The sequence below is a fragment of the Coenobita brevimanus genome, chromosome 103 (genome assembly GCF_032717465.1).
Source record: "Coenobita brevimanus isolate Jiangsu-jjx chromosome 103, ASM3271746v2, whole genome shotgun sequence".
Taxonomy (NCBI): Eukaryota; Metazoa; Arthropoda; class Malacostraca; order Decapoda; family Coenobitidae; genus Coenobita; species Coenobita brevimanus.
The window spans coordinates 8,573,254-8,594,535 of NC_137056.1; the positions used below are offsets into that span (position 1 = coordinate 8,573,254).

The following is a 21,282-nucleotide window of genomic DNA, read 5'->3' on the forward strand; positions in this document are numbered from 1 at the left end:
GGTAGAGCAGAGGTTAACCTCACGTACAGTATAGTCCGGGACAAGGGTTCGCCTGTTGTTCTACCCTTTCTACTTCTTACTTTCCTCCCTGACGCATCATATCTACGAGAGTCGCCTACAGGTAGAGAAATATGCTAAACCTCTCTCAGTTAAGGAATATTAGCAAAAGGAACTTGGGAGCAGATGTGGTGAACAAAATTTTGTCCCAGAATGCACAGTCAAAAAAGTATCAGTACATACTTCGCGCGAAACAATTTGGCATCACAGACAGACGATGCCCTCTGCAAAATCGCTGACGATTCTAATTCACGCTAATAAATTTGGTTTTATAAGTATGCCATATATATATCACGTGTCTGACATTTCTTAATACTCATATCGTAGCTATGCAAATTCAGATGATAAGATTTTAATCATTTGGGAACATAAGGCAATATACTGTATACTGATCATTTAGGACAACATCGGACCACTCCTACGCCATATTTATTTGACTGTCTATACTGAATATACTCGTCTGGATACCACACACATGCACCCAAAATATATCACACTTACATCCACACTCACATCGACATCAGTACACATGTTAATTTCTACATAAACATCTGTACATACACACACAAGCACACAACACATTCATCACTCTCGAATGTACACACTGACACGCACACACGACTACTTGAATAGGAACACCTGCTCTAACACTTACAGCTGCAGCACACACACACACACACACATAGCCATTTCTCTCATTCAGCGTCCCCCCCTTCTCTCTCTCTCTCTCAGAAACAAACTTATACAAACTTCTCACATATACAATACACTCTCTTTCTTTCTCTCTCTCTCTCTCTCTCTCTCTCTCAACACACCTTCACCTGAATACACCTTGCCAAACAAACCCACACCTACACCCACACCTGACCCTCTTACCCGTTTCACACACACACACGCACACACACACACACACACACACACACACACACACACACACGTATATTTCCGCCTAGGTACATTAATATTCAACACATATACATATCGCTATATCCATCCCAACACACACACACACACACACACAATTTCCGCCTACATTAATATCCTACACACATACATATCATTATAACCACCCCCAAACACACACACACACACACACACACACACACACACACACACACACACACACAAAACCAATAACCACTCCTACACACACAATCTCACTTGGTCTCTTTTTTGTACAGTATCTCAATCATACAGGCTATGGCATGGCTTCTCATCCTGCATCTCTCTCTCTCTCTCTCTCTCTCTCTCTCTATTACTTCCTCTTCTCGTATGTCCCTGGGTTCCACTTCTCCGTCTGTCTATCTGTCTGTCTATTACTACCTCCTCTTTTTTCTTCTTTTTATACGTCCCTGCGCCTCTCTCTCTCTCTCTCTCTCTCTCTCCGGAATCCACTCACAGGTATGGACTCCGGGCATTCCAGCGTCATTCCTAGCTGGGTCCAAGCACGCTATCCTAACCGCACACGCACCCATGGGGAGGGATGGGTGGAGAGATGGAGGGAAGGCAAAGTGGAGAAGAGGTGGGGGGAAGAGCGAGAGTGAAGGATGGAAGGAATGTGGTGGGGTGGACGGAAGGTGACGAACTGGAGGAGGAGGGAAAGTGGAAGGTTGAGGGATGGAGGGGGTGGGAAGGTGGAGGGAAGGGCGGAGAGGTAAAGTGGAAGGACGGATGATGAGGTAAGGTGGAGAGAAGAACTGGGATGGAAAGGCGTAGATATGGAAGTAGAGGGAAGGTGGAGCAGATGTGGAGGGAGAGTCAAGGCGGATGGAAGGGTGGAGGGAGGTGAAGGGGAGGAGGGAGGAAGGAAGATGGAACTGAAGTGGAAGGTCGGGGAGAGTGAGGAAGAGGTTGAGGGAATGTGAAGGTGAAGTGGAGAGGGAAGGAAAGTGGAGTAGTGGAGGAGGAAGGTTGGTGAAGGGTAGGGTGGGGAGAGAATTATGCAGGAAAAGTAGGTGGGAATGTGAAGAGAAAGGTAAAAGGAACCTTTGTGATAGTGGAGGGGATGTGGAGAGTTGGATGGAAATGGAATGTGAAGCAAAGCTGGGAATGTGGTGAGAGGGTAAAAAGGTGGAGGAATGTTGGATGGGGATGTAGAGAGACGATGGTTACCGTTATGTACATCGGTACCATATGAAAAATGTGTTTATGATCTCACAACAAGCACAACATCAGAGTCACTGACAAGGAATGCACCCTACAAACATTACCTCACACCACGACACGCAACCATCATTTTATGGATCCAGGTCCCTGTTTCAGTTCTAAGTGCAAACAGACTGAGGTATAAATATTCGGTTCAAAAGTCTCCTAAGATGCCAGTACATATAATTCTTCCAAAGACGTCAACGTACTCATGGGGTTAAACCAAATCTTTCTGGACTGCACTCTTTTCCAGTTTAACTTGACCTAAAATTCCAGTCTATCATGAATGCTAGGTTTGAAAATATATATATAAAAAAAAAGGAAAAAAAAAACGCTAGAATATGCTATTGGTCACGAAGGAGTGCTATGGGAAGGATGTAAGGCCGTATTATATTTTGCCATACAGTAGGTACCAGGTACGTAAAGAAGGATGATAATCTGGGTTTAGCTGAAGGTGAAAGAACTCTAGTGAGAGGGTAAAGAAAGGGAAAGCACAGACTACCACGGCCGGAGAGGCTAACCTGTGCAATATTCTCGGCACACTCTAAAAGCTCTCAGCCGTGGGAGCAATACATAGTCATTCCAAGACACGGCGGAGTAGAATATGCTGCCTAAGGACTTCCAAATACGTAGGGATACAGACGCCGCTTTCAGGAGAGGGGAGGGTATATTCTTATGAGATTCGAATAAGCTATTAACCCACTCTGAATACATATTATTCCTTTTACTACGATAGTCTTTTTTTTTTCTTCTTCTTCTTTGCTTTACTCAACTTTACGGAGCACCCCTGCTTAGTGATGGTTGTATATAAACCCATCCACGTAGGGAAGTCTCTATAAAGCTTTTAAAAAATAGTCCAGTAACAGCGAAAATAAATTACACAGGTGTGAATATTAAATGACAAATAATACCGACAAAATAGGTAAAAAATAAGCCTTGTGAAGGTGGATATCTTTACTAAGTAACAACATGTAACTCTACTAAACTTTGTCAGGTTCCTTGACAAAGCTAAGTAGAGAGAAGCGTTGTTACTTAATAAAATCTTCCCCTCACAAGGTGTTTATAATCTACCTATATACCGGATTTTATAGAAGAGGCCACCGTATTCAAGGAGTTAATATTGACGTCTCCGTAGAAATATCAGAAATATTTTTTGCTTGCGCGTATTTCGTCTCCAAGGCAGGATCACTGCAGGATCGAGGAGAGCTGAAACAGGGACAGGTATATACCGGTATTCAGAATTATGAAGGGTTTGAATAATATAGTTCTTAGCCCCTGTCTTTCCTGGTTTACTAAATATCCTTCTGATTCACTACACTCGACTCCTGAGTCACCACCAGCCGTCCTTCCAGGCTAACTACTCACCAGTCTCCATGATTCACCTCATCTCATTCGGCCCTAACTCGGTTGAATAAAATGATCTGGTATTGGCCATCTGCAGCGGTTAATTGGGAAGGATGGGGAATGAATTATGGAGATGAGTGTTAATATTACATGACCCAGTATAGAATGACACAGCTATACCATACTGACCTTCACCTGGCCTAGATTATCGTCCTTTTGCAGATTATTTTACTTAGCCCAATGGTAAAGAAGGTCAATGGTAGGGCTCCACACCCTTTCCATACCACTTCTTCGTGACTAGCACCATATTCTACAGTAAGCAAGATGGAGATGCAGAGAAGTATATTTTACGCCAATTAAAGTGACAAGCGTATAGTATAATGGCTAAATGATGAATCTGATGGGATGAGTGATCAGTGGCCAATAACAGAAGATGAAAAGTGAATTATGAAGAATAAGTGTTGAACGAGGAAGAATGAATGATGAAGTAGGATTTTTTTTTTTCTCACTATCCGTTGGATTTATAAATTTCACTCCTCCAGCTTTAGAAGTCTCTCTAAAGCTGAATAAAATAATCAAGAGTTAAAGAACAGCAAGAATGAAAATAGGAAATGTCCCCGGATTGAAAAGGGGTAAAGGCAACGTAGATAAAGATAAAGATAAAGACAAAGATACTGCAATGGAATAAAGGCAAGGCAGACACAGAAAAAGATATATATAAAGATAAGGATGAAATGTTTCCGTGCCACAAATCTTACTGTGCCGAATATGCTCCCTTATCCCCTTATTCACGTCCCTCTAAACGTATGACATCCATTAAACCCACCCCTCCAGCACTGATTCCAATATTCTCTCTCTCTCTCTCTCTCACACACACACACACACACACACACACACACACACACACACACACACACACACACACACACACACACACACACACTCATCACCAAGTTTCATTTTTCTTACTAATTCTTCAGTTTATGTCAGACTCTCTCTCTCTCTCTCTCTCTCTCTCTCTCTCTCTCTCACACACACACACACACACACACACACACACACACACACACACATTACCAAGTCTCATTTTTCTCACTTATTCTACAATTTATGTCACTCTCTCTCTCTCTCTCTCTCTCTGTACTGAGGTTGTAGGGCGCTCAGGTGTTGAGATCACAAACGGCAGAAGGGGAAGTAGGTCAAGGCAGGAGAGAGAGAGAGAGAGAGAGAGAGAGAGAGAGAGAGAGAGAGAGAGAGAGAGAGAGAGAGAATACAAATACAGTAGAGGCAGACAAATAAAATGACAGATAGAGACAGACAAGTGGATAGAAAGACAGACAGACAGACAGACAGATAAATAAACAGATAGATAATCATAGATACGAGAATCATACGGATACCGGAGAGAGAGAGAGAGAGAATGATCAACCAGTGTCTCCTTCAACGCTCGTTATCACCTCGATTTCTCTCTCTCACTCTCGCTCTCTCTCTCTACTTTTGTAATTAATGACAGGACCCCCTATCTATGTGATCATGCAATTCTCTCTCTCTCTCTCTCTCTCTCTCTCTCCATAACTGTTCCACCATGTTCTCCCCTCCTCCCTCACATCCCACCTTCCCTGCCTCTCTTTGTTCTCTCCCCACGGCCCCGTTATGTCTCCTTCTTCCCTCCCTCCTTTCACTTTCTCGCTCCGTCTCTTTCCTCTCTCACTTCCCTACCCCCCTCCTCTCTCTCTCTCTCTTTCTCAAACCTTAACCTACATAACCAAATTTACCCACAAATGACACTTCCCAGGCTGGTGACGTCATCGGTGTGCGTTCTGATACCGATAAGATGACAAAATAAATCCCTTCTATCCAATATACAATTACAATACTTTCTATTCATTCTTCCTGGCTTCAGACGATTTTATACAGCACTGGGGAGACGGTACTGGAGGGGTTAAATAGTCTTCATTAACCCCTTCAGTACTAAGGTCTTCTCGTCTGGTTGCAACAAGAATCAACAGAGATAGTCTAATATCCTTCAATACTCTTATGTACTTCTGATCTCTACTGCTAATACCCGACGATTTTAGTCCTAAGGTAACGTCTAGTAATGGGCTAACGAGGACTATACTGAACACTTCTAATTAGCAAGAACCCACTTAAGCTGAGCAAAATCATCTAGGGATACCATGAGTAAAGCAATAAAGACGCCATTGTATTGAGGGTATGAACGCCAAATAGAAATCCTGATAGCAAGGGAAGGTTTAAACACATAGTTCTTGGTCTCTATCTCCTCCTCCCAGCCATCTCTCTCTCTCTCTCTCTCTCTCTCTCTCTCTCTATCTATCTCTCCACATGGTCGAATCACCTCTGGCTGTCTTTGTTTCTCTTTCCCACAAGCGATTCTGATGCAACAGTTCATGGGAGTGGGCCAGAAGAAAACGGTAATGCAATAATCACACACACACACACACACACACACACACACACACACACACACACACACACACAACTAATAAGACGAACAGCAATGTTTTAACGCTGGCATAGATAATAATTCACATAATAGGCTAAATCAAGTCAGTAGTGGCACTAAGATGTAGTAGTAGTAGTAACAGCAACAACAACAACAATAATAATAATAATAATAATTATAATAATAATAACAACAACAACAACAATGTCACCTAATTATTCTTAAAAATAGTGGAACCAAGCTAAAAAAAAAAAAAAATGAATTGCATATAAAATGTTAATTCCACAATGATAAGCTATAGCAACCAGGAGAACGGAAATCAAACTCTCTCTCTCTCTCTCTCTCTCTCTCTCACACACACACACACACACACACACACACACACACCAACCACGAAACCCAGCGATAACGTAACCCCACCCGATCACAAAGCCCCAATGCGCGTTACGTCAGAACACACCACGAGCCATATTTATGGAGATTCTTGTGTTTAACTTACGTAAGATATATAATTATGCTTTCCCCTGACGTAGGCTATATGACTACCGTCATCTTCACATGGAAACTATAATGAATAATAATGTGAAAAATACGATGAAAACCAAAGTCATAATTTTAGTCACTGTATTTTCCATCTTATATATATATATATATATTTCTTACATACTTCCCCAAGGCAGTATTTATTAACTCTCTTCAGCTTGGGCTGTGTGCAAGATTGGCTTTAATATCGTGTATAGATAGATGAAGATGTAGAGACAGATAGAAAATATGTATACCTCTCCTCATACAGGTACCATGCGCTTCGTAACCTACAGTGAGTAAATATTAGCTAAACTGGAAATATATGAAAAACAAAAGTAGTTCTCGGTTATACCTAACTGCTATGGAGACTTAGTTACGCAATACCGCACATAAGTAAATAGTGACTGTTTAACCACATCACTCCCATGACGTACATATCATTACACTTTCCCTGCTTTCAAACTATATTATTCAGTCTAGCAAAGACTTTGGAACTGGATGACTCAGTTACAGCCTTCATTAACCTCTTTCACTACTAGACATCCTTCCTAGGTTTCAATCAAGTGATGGATTAATTACAGTGACAAGTACGTCTTGGGACTGAAGAAGTTAACTGAAGATACGAAAAACAAACTGATTTTCTTACATTTTAATGCTGTGACGACCTGTCTATCCTGTGAATTAAGATCGTTTATGAATACCTTCCCAGGCAGACCCAACACGTCACCTTCAAACTGCAGGAGCGTAAAGCATGTGAGAAAAGATCGTATTCCGAGTGGTTTGGAGGTTTCCTAACGCCTCTTCCTAATTGATTTATTTTCCATAAAACACCTCAGTAGGTATCTTCTTGTATGTTACAGATAACGACTTATTACCTAGGCCAACGAAGTTGGAAGAGGTTTTCACCTATTTCTGTCTGTCTATCTTCTGTGGAAAGGATATCTAAAATAAGCTGTAACAAAAAATCAATGAAATCTGGTGGATGCATGTGCAGCGAGTCACGGAAGAGTTGATACGACTTTGAGGTGAATGCGGATCCGGATGCAGGAATAATCATTAACTTTACTGTCGTCAAGAGAGGTTTGCCTTCTCTAAAAATGAGTAACGAGGACAGACCAAGATAACAGAATTAATTACCTCCGCCAGCGACGCTGGACGGAAGATGGTTTATAAAACATAAATTATATTGGCGCCGGTGGATGTACCGGGTAGGCTATGAACCTTCTAAGCGCTTTTTAGTTTTGGCTGTTACAACTTCAAATATCCTCTTGCAAAATACTAATGCAAAGTATGTATGTCGATATTACAAAGATATTAGCTGACAAATAAATATTTAGGTTTAGCTAACATGCAAATTAAATATCCAAGATGATCTTTCCTACGTAGAAGAAAATCGTTTGGAAACAACACTAGCACAACATCAAAAACGCAACCGCAGTAAAATACCAGACACAACACACTGCCACGCAAGTATTACCTAACCTTCACACCACACCACTGGGCAGGGATTTACAGGCACATTTACGAGCCAGTCCATGTTGTACCTTAACGTCGAATTCTAAGTGGCACTGGAGATTTTGCAGCACCTCTTCCATTGCGATTAATTTGCACATTACACCTCCCTATCATCTTGTATGTCACTGGTACAAACTGAGAAGAAAATGAAACATAAAGAGTATGAGTAGTAGCTTGCATAAATCGCTAAGGACGAGGTGTTACGAAGCCTCCTATGACACTTGGAATACGGGTCTTAAATCTGTTTGCAGGAAGAACAAGAGACATCGAAAGATTATGCACTCTCCTTGTTCTTCCTCCAGAAAACAAGGCAACCTACGATAATTCTTACTTGTCGCTAAAATTTGGATCTGTGGAGAGAACAGAACAAACGGGAAGACACTGCACTCTCCTTCCACTGTTCTTCCTCAAAAAAATAAATAAATAAATAAAAACAAAGTAAATAAATAAAATAAAGAAAAATACAAAATACATAAGTTACGTTAGGGAAAAGGTCGGAAGTTTTTTTTTTGTGTGCGTGTGTATCTAACCCCTGATAACTGTCGTACATTCAGTGCCTTAGGGTCATTCTGTTTTGTTATTGCTATCTATAAGACATTTTTTTATTCAGCTTGGGAGAGACATTTTGAACTAGACCAGCATAATACCTTTTTACTTTTATTCAACTCAGGAGACACTTTTTGGAACAGAAGGGGTTGGATATCACTCTCATTAACCCCTCTTCTTCTAAATTCTAAATGTTCTTCCCAAGCTTAATAAAATCTTCTGAGGGTTGGAAGAATACAGTATAATGGACGTACCCATCTATAGCCAGATGCCTTAATCCCGTAAGGGTGGCCACAAACAAATCACCTCCATATCACCTTATCCTCTGTCATTACCCTGCCCTTCCTCCAACTAACACACACACCTCTCATCTCTCCTCCCCAACCCTCCATCTCAACCTCGGTGGTACTAAAACAAAAGATCTATCGGCACACATGATTCACTTAACCTTCAAACCACACACTGATAACTTCAATGATGTTTATGATTAGGTACGGACCGCGCCTGGTGGTCTAGTGGTTAGCATGTCCCAGCTGAAGTGACGGCCTTGCATAAGTTCCATCCCCCAAGAGGCGACTGGAGTTTTTTCAATCACGTAAAGCCATCAAGGGAAGTAGGCTGATCATCTACTCGACCACTTCACTCCCATGACGCACTTTTAGCTTTATTCTTGTTATTTTCAAACGTCTATATTTAGCTTAGAAGAGACTCAGAAATGGAGATTAGATGCAGCCTTGTTAACCTTCACTACAAGCTGTACCCAGTGCTGAATAAAGCTGTCCAGAGGCAACATGAATAAATGAAAAATGCAAGTCAGAGGAGGGAAGGGGTTAAATGTACTGGACTAAGGTAGCTTAGCCTCGGTCTTTTACATTTCAAAATGGGTAAATGGGATGGGCTATTACCATTTCTGTTACCTATTTCACATTTCTGGCATGTTGGTCGCTTTACCCAAACGCCTCATATCACAAAGTCATCTATGGGCAGAAAACATTATTAAACCTTTCTTGGCTTAGGAAAGTCAGACATCAGAGGGCAGTGAGAAGCAGAGGTGATGGAATAGGTGAACATCTATCCCTAACTACATTAAAAATAAAATAAAATAAAAATTCGGCCCCTGTGGGCTGAGTGGATATATACGGTAACTAAACCGATTTCCCTACTCAAGACATTGATGGAGTTAGTAGCCCCCTCAGTGCGAGAACCTCCCCATTTTTGTACATATATACCGTAATGCTTGTTACTTCCACTCGCATTTATTTAGCTTAGGAGTCATTTTGCAAAAAGAAGGGGTTAGATAAAGCCTTCAATTACACCTTATCTACTTGGGGGTTCTTCAAATCTAAGTTTAATCACTGCAGGAAACACAACTAGACTAAAACTGACTACCGAACTGAAAGAGCGAAAATGGCAAGTCTCCATGGCGCCATATCATGTAATATGGAGAAATAAACACTGTAGTAAGGGTAGTATTAGCTTTTACATCATCACAGATGTTCATAAATTATGGTCCAATGTTTTGGCCAGGTTTCAGAATAACAATCTCCTCACAAACCATGGACGGCTTCTTTTTATTACTGTTATTACTGGTGCATCCCGACAATAGTTTATTCAGGTAAGGACAGAGTTTTCGACCTGTAGAGAATCGCGCGCGTGCGTGCGTGCGTGCGTGCGTGCGTGTGCGTGTGTGTGTGTGTGTGTGTGTGTGTGTGTGTGTGTGTGTGTGTGTGTGTGTGTGTGTGTTAATCTTCATTCACCTTTTCACTACCAGATATAGCCAACTATAAATATATAATAAATCGTCTGTTGGTGGCAAAAATTTAAAGACCAATACTTCGGGCTGACGGTAATGGGTGGCCTATACTTGCTTTGCATATCTACAAACGGAAGCTTGCCATGGTGTTTTCATGAACCTGTTGAACTAACATTTAATCCTTTAGTAACTAGAGTACAAAAATATGACAAGGGCGATAAACAAATGTAATACATCCAGCTCTATTTTTGAGTGTACAATCATTATCATAATCACCATCATCATCATTATCATCATTATTATCACCACCACCAACATCATAATCATCATACCGACATCTTCCCACCTAGGGATGAGGTACGGAGGATGAATACCACGGCATAATTTTCCCGGAACATGATCACGTTCCCTATAATGTTGAGATTACGCGTCTAAACGTCCGACATATAAACAAACTTGCAAATATAACTCACGACCTAGATTATATCAACTATTTATACCTCACCCATCACCGTGCATTTCAATATAACTTTATCCACCGTCTGCTGTTACATCCGGGTCCCTGAAGGATGTAGGGCGTCCGAGATAAAGTTCCTCCACGCAACCTTATCCCTGACACCACTGTAATGCATCCCATCCCACCAGCCCACTCCAAGCTCCGTGATATCCTGCTTTAACAATGCTTTATTCCATCTTATTACGCTCTATATTTTCTTGCTCTGTCTATTAATCCCTCTCCATTCTGCGTATTATCCAGTTATATCTGTGTTTCATTCCATCCCATCCCTCTCTCCTGCATCTTAATTCTGTTGTAATCGAAGTTCATTCTATCCCACCTCACTCGCCATGTCTTCATTCCACCTTATCCTACCTGCACTTCACTCCACTCCACTGCGCCCCCTAAATTATCCTGCCATACTTGCTATTCATTCCATCCCATCCCACACCACCCCCTATGGTTTACTGTATCTCCTCATTTAATCTTGGTTTAACCCCTTCAATCCGAGGAGGTATTTTTTTTTTTTATGTCTAGTTTACCTTGCTTCTACCAAACTACTGTACTTAGCTTGGAGGGATTACAGAAGACTATAACTAACCCCTCCAGTTCAAAAAGCCTCTCCTTCACTGAATAAATAGTTTGGGTGTAGCAATGTATAATACGTCATGATACTGAAAAAATCGTCTGGCTTTACTATGCACAAAATGTAAAATACGTCATCACAGTGAAGGGATTTACCTGCACTAAGATCCATCCCAATCCCTCTTCCTCCATATAGACTAAACTACAGCTGAAGACATAAATATTGATACACATCATTACGATAAATAAACGAGGGAGTGAACACTGTCTTTCGGAACACGATATTGAGAGCCATGGTACTCCACACGCTTTTCAGAACATTAAGTAAAAGTTTCATCATTGCTCGACTAAAAAAAAAAAAAAAATGAAGTAATATTCTGGTCCACGACTGTACTTCCCAGCCTGTATAGCCTATTGGAATTGCGTTTATTCTGAGGATATGCGCAAAACTTTCTCCATTTGAACTCAAGGAACTGAAATCAAGACACTTCCAAAACTTTTCTTCATTAAACTTTTTACTCACAGAAGCGAGTACGGTACAACTCTTATGTATCCCTCCTTAACTTTTCAATTATTTTATTTATTTATTTTTTCTTGGAGGCTGGCTGTACAGACTTTTGCCGCACAAACTCCAGAGGGTGATTCTAAGGCAAATTTTGAATAAAAGAATGCTTCACCATGATGAGTTATCGTCCGTTACGGAGTTATGTTTACTGATGACGCTTTGGGCGTAAATGGCCAACACCATAATTAACCCATAAGACCATCAGTAATTGTGGCTCCAAAACGGTTGAGAATTGGACCCAGGTTGATGCATTTTTTTTTTTTTTTAACTCAAAATCAGTCGTCTAGTCATTTCTGAAGTTAGTGCCGCAGGTCCCGGGACACCCTGTATATATTCCGTAGATTCTGATGGCGCACACCAGTTATCACAATATTCAAAAGTGTCCATGGAGGTTTACAGCAATGTTCTCTTATTTCCCTTCTTGTTTATGTACCCCCATTCCTTCCCCCCCCCCTTCCTCTCAACACACGATGTTTAGTAAAATCTTCGTCCCTCTCACCACACAATGCCTAGTTCAACCCCACCCCCCCTCCTTCCTTTTACCGTGGACACGCTGTTGCTCCTTACGATCCCATAAATCTCAAAAATACGCCATCATGCAGTGGGTGTGGGACGCTTCCTTCAGCATTACCACCTCACACCAAGGACATCTTTTTTTCTTTAGGTTTTCTTGCAACCTTCGGACAATTTTACTCAGCTTTGCGAAGGATATTTTGGACTAGAGGGTCTGATGTGGCCTTGACTGAGCTAACCCCCTTCTTTCTTATGCGGAATAATACCGTCTGGCAGTAGCATGAACAAAATTCTAATGACGTCCTCGATCTGAAGGGGTTAACATCCACCCTCTAAAATACGGTACAAATAGCCTATACTTCCCAGCATCAGTGACATAATCCCTCCGCATGTCCCCTTCAAAACGATGACGATTGAGCGTAGAAGAGGCTAGTTTTCAAAGTGGAGGAGTTAGATATAGGCTAGACCTGCCATTTACCCCTTCACTACAAGGTCTCCCCCACACTGAATAAAATCGTCTGGAGTTAGCAAGGCAAAACACATACCCGGTACAAGACGTCACAGGCAGGATTCATAGAGTTAATCTCATAAACATCAGAAATACGTAATTATAAGTGTGAATCTCCTCCTGTTTCATATTAGCAACTTCTAGACGTCACCTTCACGCGTACCGTACTGTCTGTCACCAGGATTTCCAAACAAACACGGGAGGAAATGTACTACACCACAACGCAGCACTGACGCAGCCTTTTTCACTGTTCTCCCTGTACTTGATTTGATTTTCTTCAGGAAAATAATATACCGGTACCGTATTTTTTTTTTTTTTTTCATTTACAAAATAATTATTGTTTTATGTACATTCAGTAAATTTCAGAAAGATTACCATCTGAAAGTGTACGTTTTCCCGTAACGACGTCCAATATTTATTTTGTCTATATACTTCTCTTGCTTATTGGATAAGGCAGTATTATTCCTTCCTGCTGGCTAAGCCCCTACCTGACTCAAATATAACACAATACACTCCATCCCACTTCTTTCTCCATCACATACTAGCAGCCTTTATCCTCGCTCAACCACAGTCCTTATGTACAAGTATAATTCATCTCACTACATCTGAATGAGACGTCGTACTTCCCAGCATCGTTCCGACACAACTACGCTCCTCTACCACACCTTCCTGCATAGGTCTACCCAGTCCTTCTAAACCTCGTCTTGACTCTGTTCCATTCCTCTTGCATTGTAGGTTATGTATCTGTATCTACGCATCAACTACACTCCATTCCACACACCCTTCTGGCATGTACGCAAAAAAAAGAAAGAAGAAAAAAAAAAAAAGCTATCGTGCAGGTGTCCGATAATATCTTGAATTATCAACAACGATTAAAATGTCAAGAATATTAATGTCTTTAATTAATGTGCATATACTCTGGTACTAAGAATACTTCCAATGAATCAAAATTGAAATAGATATATTTCAACATGAAAATAATAAATGATGGGAGGGCAAATAAAATGTAATGGGACCAACGATATTACGCAGTTATTACGCAACTTTGTTATCAAGTTGCCATGATCTTTTTAACCACTCAATCAATCTTCGGTGTTGCTGCCTAACTGTTTTGCGAGGAGTGTGCATGACGGACGGCAGCTTGGCAGAGGAAGGGTGAGGAACATTGATTTGACTCACGACAACAAAGCTGGTTACGCCGGCTCGTCAATTATAATCAATCACTCAATACTCCTCAAGCTTGCCTTATCCTGACAAGCTGCAAGCCTTCTATCTTCACACACACACATACTGCATGCATACATAAACATACTTGTACTGTACAGTACATACACATACACACAGCTTCCATATCCCTCATCTTTTATTTACTTCAATCTGTATTTCATTTCTATCTCTTTCCTGGACAAACTGTAGGCAAGTCCCCTCAACCTTATCCTCAACCAGCCGCACTTCCTTATTTTGTACCGTATGTAACCAACCGCCACTCTTTTACCCTGTTCAAGCTCCACTCCATTTTACTTATCTGATCTCTGCCCCTTTACGCGATCAAAAACTGCGCCAATTTTGTTAAATATAGCTAAGCAATGTCTTAATTCTTCACACAGTTAAAACTGCACACCTTACAAAGCCAGTTTCTTACATTGTTCAAACTGTACTCCTTCATTCTGTTCCCTATACACAGTTAACCTTCTTACACTGTCTAAACCGCACTCTTTCATTCTTACTTCATATACACAGCCAATCGACTCCTTACCCTGTCCAAACTGCACTCTTGCTCCATAAACACAGCCAGTCCCTACACTAAGCCCACCTTCTTCATTACGAGTGTAAAAAGTCACTCTCTACTTCTTACCCTGTCTAAACTGCATTCCTTCATTCTGCTCCATATAGCCTTCACAGCTAATCAATACTGCTTAACCTTGTCCAAACTGCATTCCTTCCACTCCTTAAAACTTTAATCCAAGAGTGTAGTTTTTGTTTTCTACTTCTAGACGATTTTTTCAGCTCAGGGAAAGACTTTTCGAACTAGAAGGGTTAGATATAGTTATTAGTGGCCACTTCACAACAAATCGTCTCCCCTGAGATTAATAAAATCGTCTGGAGGTAGAAAGAATTAAAAAAAAGTCGCAAGGTCTCTCTCTCTCTCTCTCTCTCTCTCTCTCTCTCTCTCTCTATGATATTAGTGGTGTGGTCGAAGCAACTGACGCTGACAACTTTGATCTGTGGCCAAATAGTCATCGGTGTCGATCGATGCGGATTTACCATGCTATTTCGCAGTTCACAGAAACAGAAAGACAGGGGACACAACTTTTTGCTACCGACTGTACGCATATGAGAGTCTCGCGTGATTAGCTATCTTCTTATTATCATTGTTCCTGTATACCTCAGGGCTAGTCTCCAATAGCTGCAGACTGTAAGCATACTAAACTATCGTTTGATTACTCTTATTATAACTGTTCCCTCATACTCTCCAGGATACTTTCCAATCTACTGACTCGACTGCATTTCATTCAGTTCCACTTTGCCCATCCGCATGATCCACCCAACTTTACCTTAACTCGTTCGATGCCATGACTTTTTTTTTTTTTTTTTCCTATTCTATTCTTGAAACCTCCAGAGACCTACCGGTATTCAACTTACGAGAGACTTCTGTCAGGAGTGGTTAGATACTGCCTTAAAGAAACCCTACACTTCTAGGATGATCTCTCGTAGTCAATAAAATCGCTTAAATTAACAGTGCCGAGAATAAAATATATATATATTCTTCTGGTCTCTAGTTTCATTTTCACTATCTCCAGACGATTTTTAGCGACGAAGATATATATATTTTTTTCCCAACTGCAGGGGTTATAATTCCTTAAACCGTTCACAAGTACAGATTTATCCTAAACTGAATAATATGATCTGTTGGTGGCAAAAATTATATATACTGTATATATACACACACACACAACGCACATAAACGTCACCGGATTCACGGAGTTACCGGTAAAGGAAGGAAGAAGGAAGAGAAGGATAGATGGAAACCCTCAAGGATAGCAAGAGTTCCATAGTGTGTTTCCTCCTCCAATCTCAATCACTACACATTCAACACCATGATCTCTTCTGTATGCTATTATTGTTATCTCCAGACGATATTATAAAGCCTAAGATAGACTTATTTAACTAGAGGGTTAGATATAGCCTTGCATTTTCCCTTAAGCTCAATAAACTGGCTTCGGAATAGTAAGGATTAATTAAAAAAAAAAAAAAAAGACCAATGCCATGCAGAGGTTAAGGAGAGGTGGGGTGGAAAGGAGGGAAGAAAAGACATGTTGAAGGACACTGACAGCTCCTTAGTTTCCTCCTCTATTTTTTTTTTTTTTATCTGACCATTAATTAAAGGGATCACTACCCATTCTTCCCATCTCCAGACCACCTTTTTTTTTTTCTTTTTTTAACCTAAGATGGATATTTAGAACTGGAGCAGTTAAGATAAAACATACTTCAGCAACACCTTCACTATAAGCGGTCTCTCCTAATCTGAATAAAATCGCATGGTGGTAAAAAATGAATAAATAAATAAATAAAACAGATGATCTCGAGCTAAAGGTGTAAAAAATATATATCATTTTGCAACAATCGAGAACCGACAATTGTATTATAGATTGTTGGAGGATCGTGAGGCCATGTGGACACATAGACCTCTTCAGACGGAGCACGTCTTTTTTGTTTCGGGCTAACGCAAGACGCCAATATTCACGTTAGGATAGAACTCTGATACTAAAGGGATAGATGATGGCTCTATCTAACCCTTGCACTTCAAAAGGGCTATTCTAAGTGATTTTATTTCAAATCAGGAAAGATCTTTCACATTAAGGCGACTGATAAGGCTATACTTGACCCCTCCAGAGTGAAAAGGCTCTTAAGCGATTTCATTCACGTCAGGAAAGACCATTTACCGAAATTCTAATGGGACTGATGAGCACTATTTGAACCCTCCCCCAGTTGAAAACTGGAAAGCCTCTTCTAAGCTGAAAGAAATAATCTGGTGGTGTCGGCAGCAGGACAAAAAATATAAAAAGACGTTATCGGGCTTAAACTCGTAACAGTGAACAGGAAGTCATAATACACGATGTAACTGGTAATACTGAACAAGCACTGTTCACAAGGAAAACCTTGTGATATAAATCAAACACCATATAATAATCAACAAGAATAGCAATAAAGCTGGTGAAAATGTACTACAGTACTAAGACTACTACTACTATTATTGCTGCTTCTGCTATTGCTATCGGTTCTACTTCTGCCGATACTACGATCATCACTACTAGAAATAATAACCCCTTTAGTATGCTGACGTCTTCAAATTTCATTCTTGCTGACTCCAGATTACCATATTAAATTAAACATAGGGAACACCTCTTGCACTGATGGGGTTAATGAAGTATGTACACCTACTGTAATTCCTCCGGTTCGAAAAATCTCTCCGGCGCTGAATAAAACTGTGCGGCTGTAGCATGAATAAAAACACTTCCGCGCGTTGATTAAACACAACTTCAGTAGCTAGCTAAGAGTGTAATATTCTTCCTGTAATAAAAATCCAGGAAGCACACATTAATAGGCTTATATACAGTACTATAAATAAAAATCAATAAAAAGTGGTAATACTTAAGAGCTACCACACAACCATCACCATTACTACTACCACTAACATACTGGGCATACAGTAACAGCTACGGTGCTACTACTGCTGCTGCTTACTTACTGAATGTACTACAAAACAATAACTGGTGCTACTACTACTACTACTACAACTACCGTACTAACGTACTGGATATACAACCATACCACCACCACCACCACCACTACTACTACTACTACTAACTTACTGGATATACATACCGGGTATACAATAACAGCAACTACTACTACTATACAACTACTATGGTTATCAACATTACCTGTATCACTACTACTTGTACGGTCATGCCTTTTTATGTCCTTGTTACTTCCAGTCTATTTTATTCAAGCTAGGAAAGACATCTCATAATACGGGGATTAATGATGACTGAAATCTTATCCCGTCAGTTGAAAGTCACTCCAAAGCTGAATAAAATCACCTTAAACTATTTTTAAAAAATCACAGCGAAGATGCTACCCCTTCTGCTTGAGGATTTACTCTTCTTGGCGATGATGATGCTTATGACAACTATTAATACTAACAATAATAACAATGGCAAGCAATCAATACATGGGCAAACCTGATCAATAAAGACGATGCTAACTTCATTCTTCATCATAATCATTTTCATCATAGTAGCCTAAATAATAATAATAATAATAATAATAATAATAATAATAATAATAATAATAGTATGGGCAAGGAACGTATACATGTGCAAACCTAATCAACAAAGACGATAACCAACATTCATTCCACCTTAACAATGGCAACAATACGTAGTGTGTGTGTGTGTGTGTGTGTGTGTGTGTGTGTGTTTTAGGTATACACTGGGAACTTGTTCATGACTGTGTGCGTTATATAATTAGAAGCACACTTTCTTGTGTACGTGTCCATGTGTACTAGCTTTACACAAGGGGGATCATGCGCGTAAGTTTTAGTTGTACACTGAGACCTTCTTAGAGCGTGTGATGTGTGTGCTCTGGTGTACAGATGATGACTGTGTGCGTGTTAAACATGTGGAAACTAACTGGGTTGTGTTCTAATACACATACTGTACGGTATTTTCAGATTTTCAGTATAAAAAATTGTATAATAAATACAGGTATATATATATATATATATATATATATATATATATATATATATATAAATTATATAATAAATACAGGTATATATATATATAAAATTATATAATATATATATATATATATATATATATATATATATATATATATATATATATATATATATATATATATATATATATGTGTGTATATACGTATATGTGTGTGTGTGTGTTGCGAATGCATGTACGTGCGTGCGAGACTTCGTTGTGTATGTATGATAACTAGGCATGAAGGTGACTTCCCACATCTGTAAACATGACAGCCTGACTTTTGAGTGTGTGTGTGTGTGTGTGTGTGTGTGTGTGTGTGTGTTTTAGCTATGTATGTGTGTAACTAAGCACGTAGGATACGTGACTTTCCCACGTCAAGTACACATGACAGCTTGTGTGTGTGTGTGTGTGTGTGTGTGTGTGTGTGTGTGTACAAGCAATGTATGTATGGTAACTATGCATCAACGTGACTCTTGTATTACGTGCACGTATGCGTGCATGCGCGTCCGTGTGTGACCACCCCACATACGCGACAGGTGGGCCGGTGTGTGCGTACATCTAACCTGCAAGTGTACACATGATATGCTGGCCGGTGTGTGTGTAGGGGGGGGGTGTAAGACCATCACACACGCAGGTGCACACGGCAGGTGGGCCGATGTGCGCGTGTCAGCCTGAATCACCAAACACCCCCATGCCCTTCAGGTGTACAAGGTGTGTACCGTACGTTCATCCGTGTCTCTTACCCCTTCAATCCCAAGAAGTTTTTGCACTTTACTCCTGCTACAAACAAACGATTTTATTTATCTTTGGAGAGACTTTTTCGACATGCATGGTATAGAGGTTTTCAGTTCATCCTTCAGTCCGATGACGTCTTTACTGGTATTTAAAGACGATTTAATTCAGCTCAAGAGTGATTTATCTAGCTGAAGAGACACTGCCTTCATTTACCCCTTCACTATTAAAGTCTTTGTAAGTTGAACCAAGTATGACGTTAGATATATAACCAAACAAATAAATAAATACCGAAAATAAAGGCTTCGGGATGAAGTTATCAATGATAGGCTAACTCTGACGTAAGTTTATATATATTTAAAATATTCTCACGTTCGTATGTGTACTTCCTATGAACGTTCGTGAAACAAGTGAAACTTTCCCCTATTAATGAAAGCTGTGTACGTCTTGTGAGTGTTTTCCTTAAACGCTCAGGTACGAAACCATGTAAGAACATCATTTCTAACAACCTCCACGTACGAAAATGCATTTGTAATCTGTATCTGCACGTGAAATTATAAATTATGAACTCCACAGATCCAAGCCGCGTATTCCGTGTACACCATGTATGTAAGTTAATATGGGCGAAAGAAGCTCTACACAATGTAAACAAATGCATGTATATATTTTGCCTGCGCGTGAAACTGATCTGCAGCCTCCATGTACGCTAGCGTGTGTGTATTTCGTGTACGTGGCCTTACCCCCTCTACCTTCACCTACATAACTTCACTTCCGCACTCGCTTGTAGCAAAATACGTACACATCACCCAGCTATCATCACATTACATGTACACGCGGGAATTACACACGCACACAAATCCCTGTTTATGTAGGGATTTATAAAGATTACGCGGTTGCCTAAGCCGATTTTATTTCACGTTTTTCAATTTAAAAAAATTCTATATAAATCACATTTACGGTTTTCAAATGCCACTGATACCTGTCAAGAAAAGTTAAATAATTTCCCGCCATTCCAAACGTTTCACTGGCGCTAGTCAACTAACGATACGGCAATTTATTTTGGGATTTGTCAATGCACACAGACGGATTTCATCTGCCGTAAACAAAGATGCCAAACATGGATTACAATAGTCTACTCACCTCCATCACCAGCTCGAAGGGGTACTTGTACACCCTCACCGGCGACTGGTAACTCTGCACCATCGTCCTATATTTAGCGAATAAATAATAAAAGAAAGGATAGCACTAGCCAAAGGGAATATCAAGAGCACTGGCTGCGCATGTCTCCCCTCTCCTACTTCAGTTCATTCACTGAGTCAATGTCACGGAAGCTGGGACTGGGGAGCCTGGGAAGGAGAGGGAGAGGGGGAGACATGCATAGAACATGGACTTTCACGGATGACTATTTCACTGCTAGAACGGTTAAAACTGTGTATTCAAGAGCACTGTTTCTTATTATTTTCACCCATTTGATAGGAAAAAACATGATAATCATCAATCTAACATTAAAAGTGGTCGCGATGAGAATAACAACATTCACGCATGCGCAAACGCGACAGCAGACGACAACGGCTTTTGTTCGAATGCGTGTAAAATTAAGTAAACATTTCCAGTACGCAGATGATTTAATTTGCTAAGACTATGAAGACCTTATCATCATGAAATATACTTTTAAGCAAAATATATCAACACGAACACCTCCTACAGTACATACCATTTTTATAAACTTCCTTAAATCCATGCTTGGA

General features: G+C 40.3%; 1 protein-coding gene across 1 annotated transcript in view; it reads right to left on the reverse strand.

The window, feature by feature from the left end:
* retm (real-time) overlaps window positions 1–20,813 on the reverse strand; it is a 247,637-nt gene extending 226,824 nt beyond the window's left edge. The window contains exon 1 of the mRNA XM_080284937.1: window positions 20,675–20,813. Coding sequence (XP_080141063.1) covers window positions 20,675–20,737 — 63 coding nt within the window. The 5' untranslated portion in view covers window positions 20,738–20,813. The remainder of the gene's footprint in view (window positions 1–20,674) is intronic.
* Window positions 20,814–21,282: the final 469 nt, after the last annotated feature.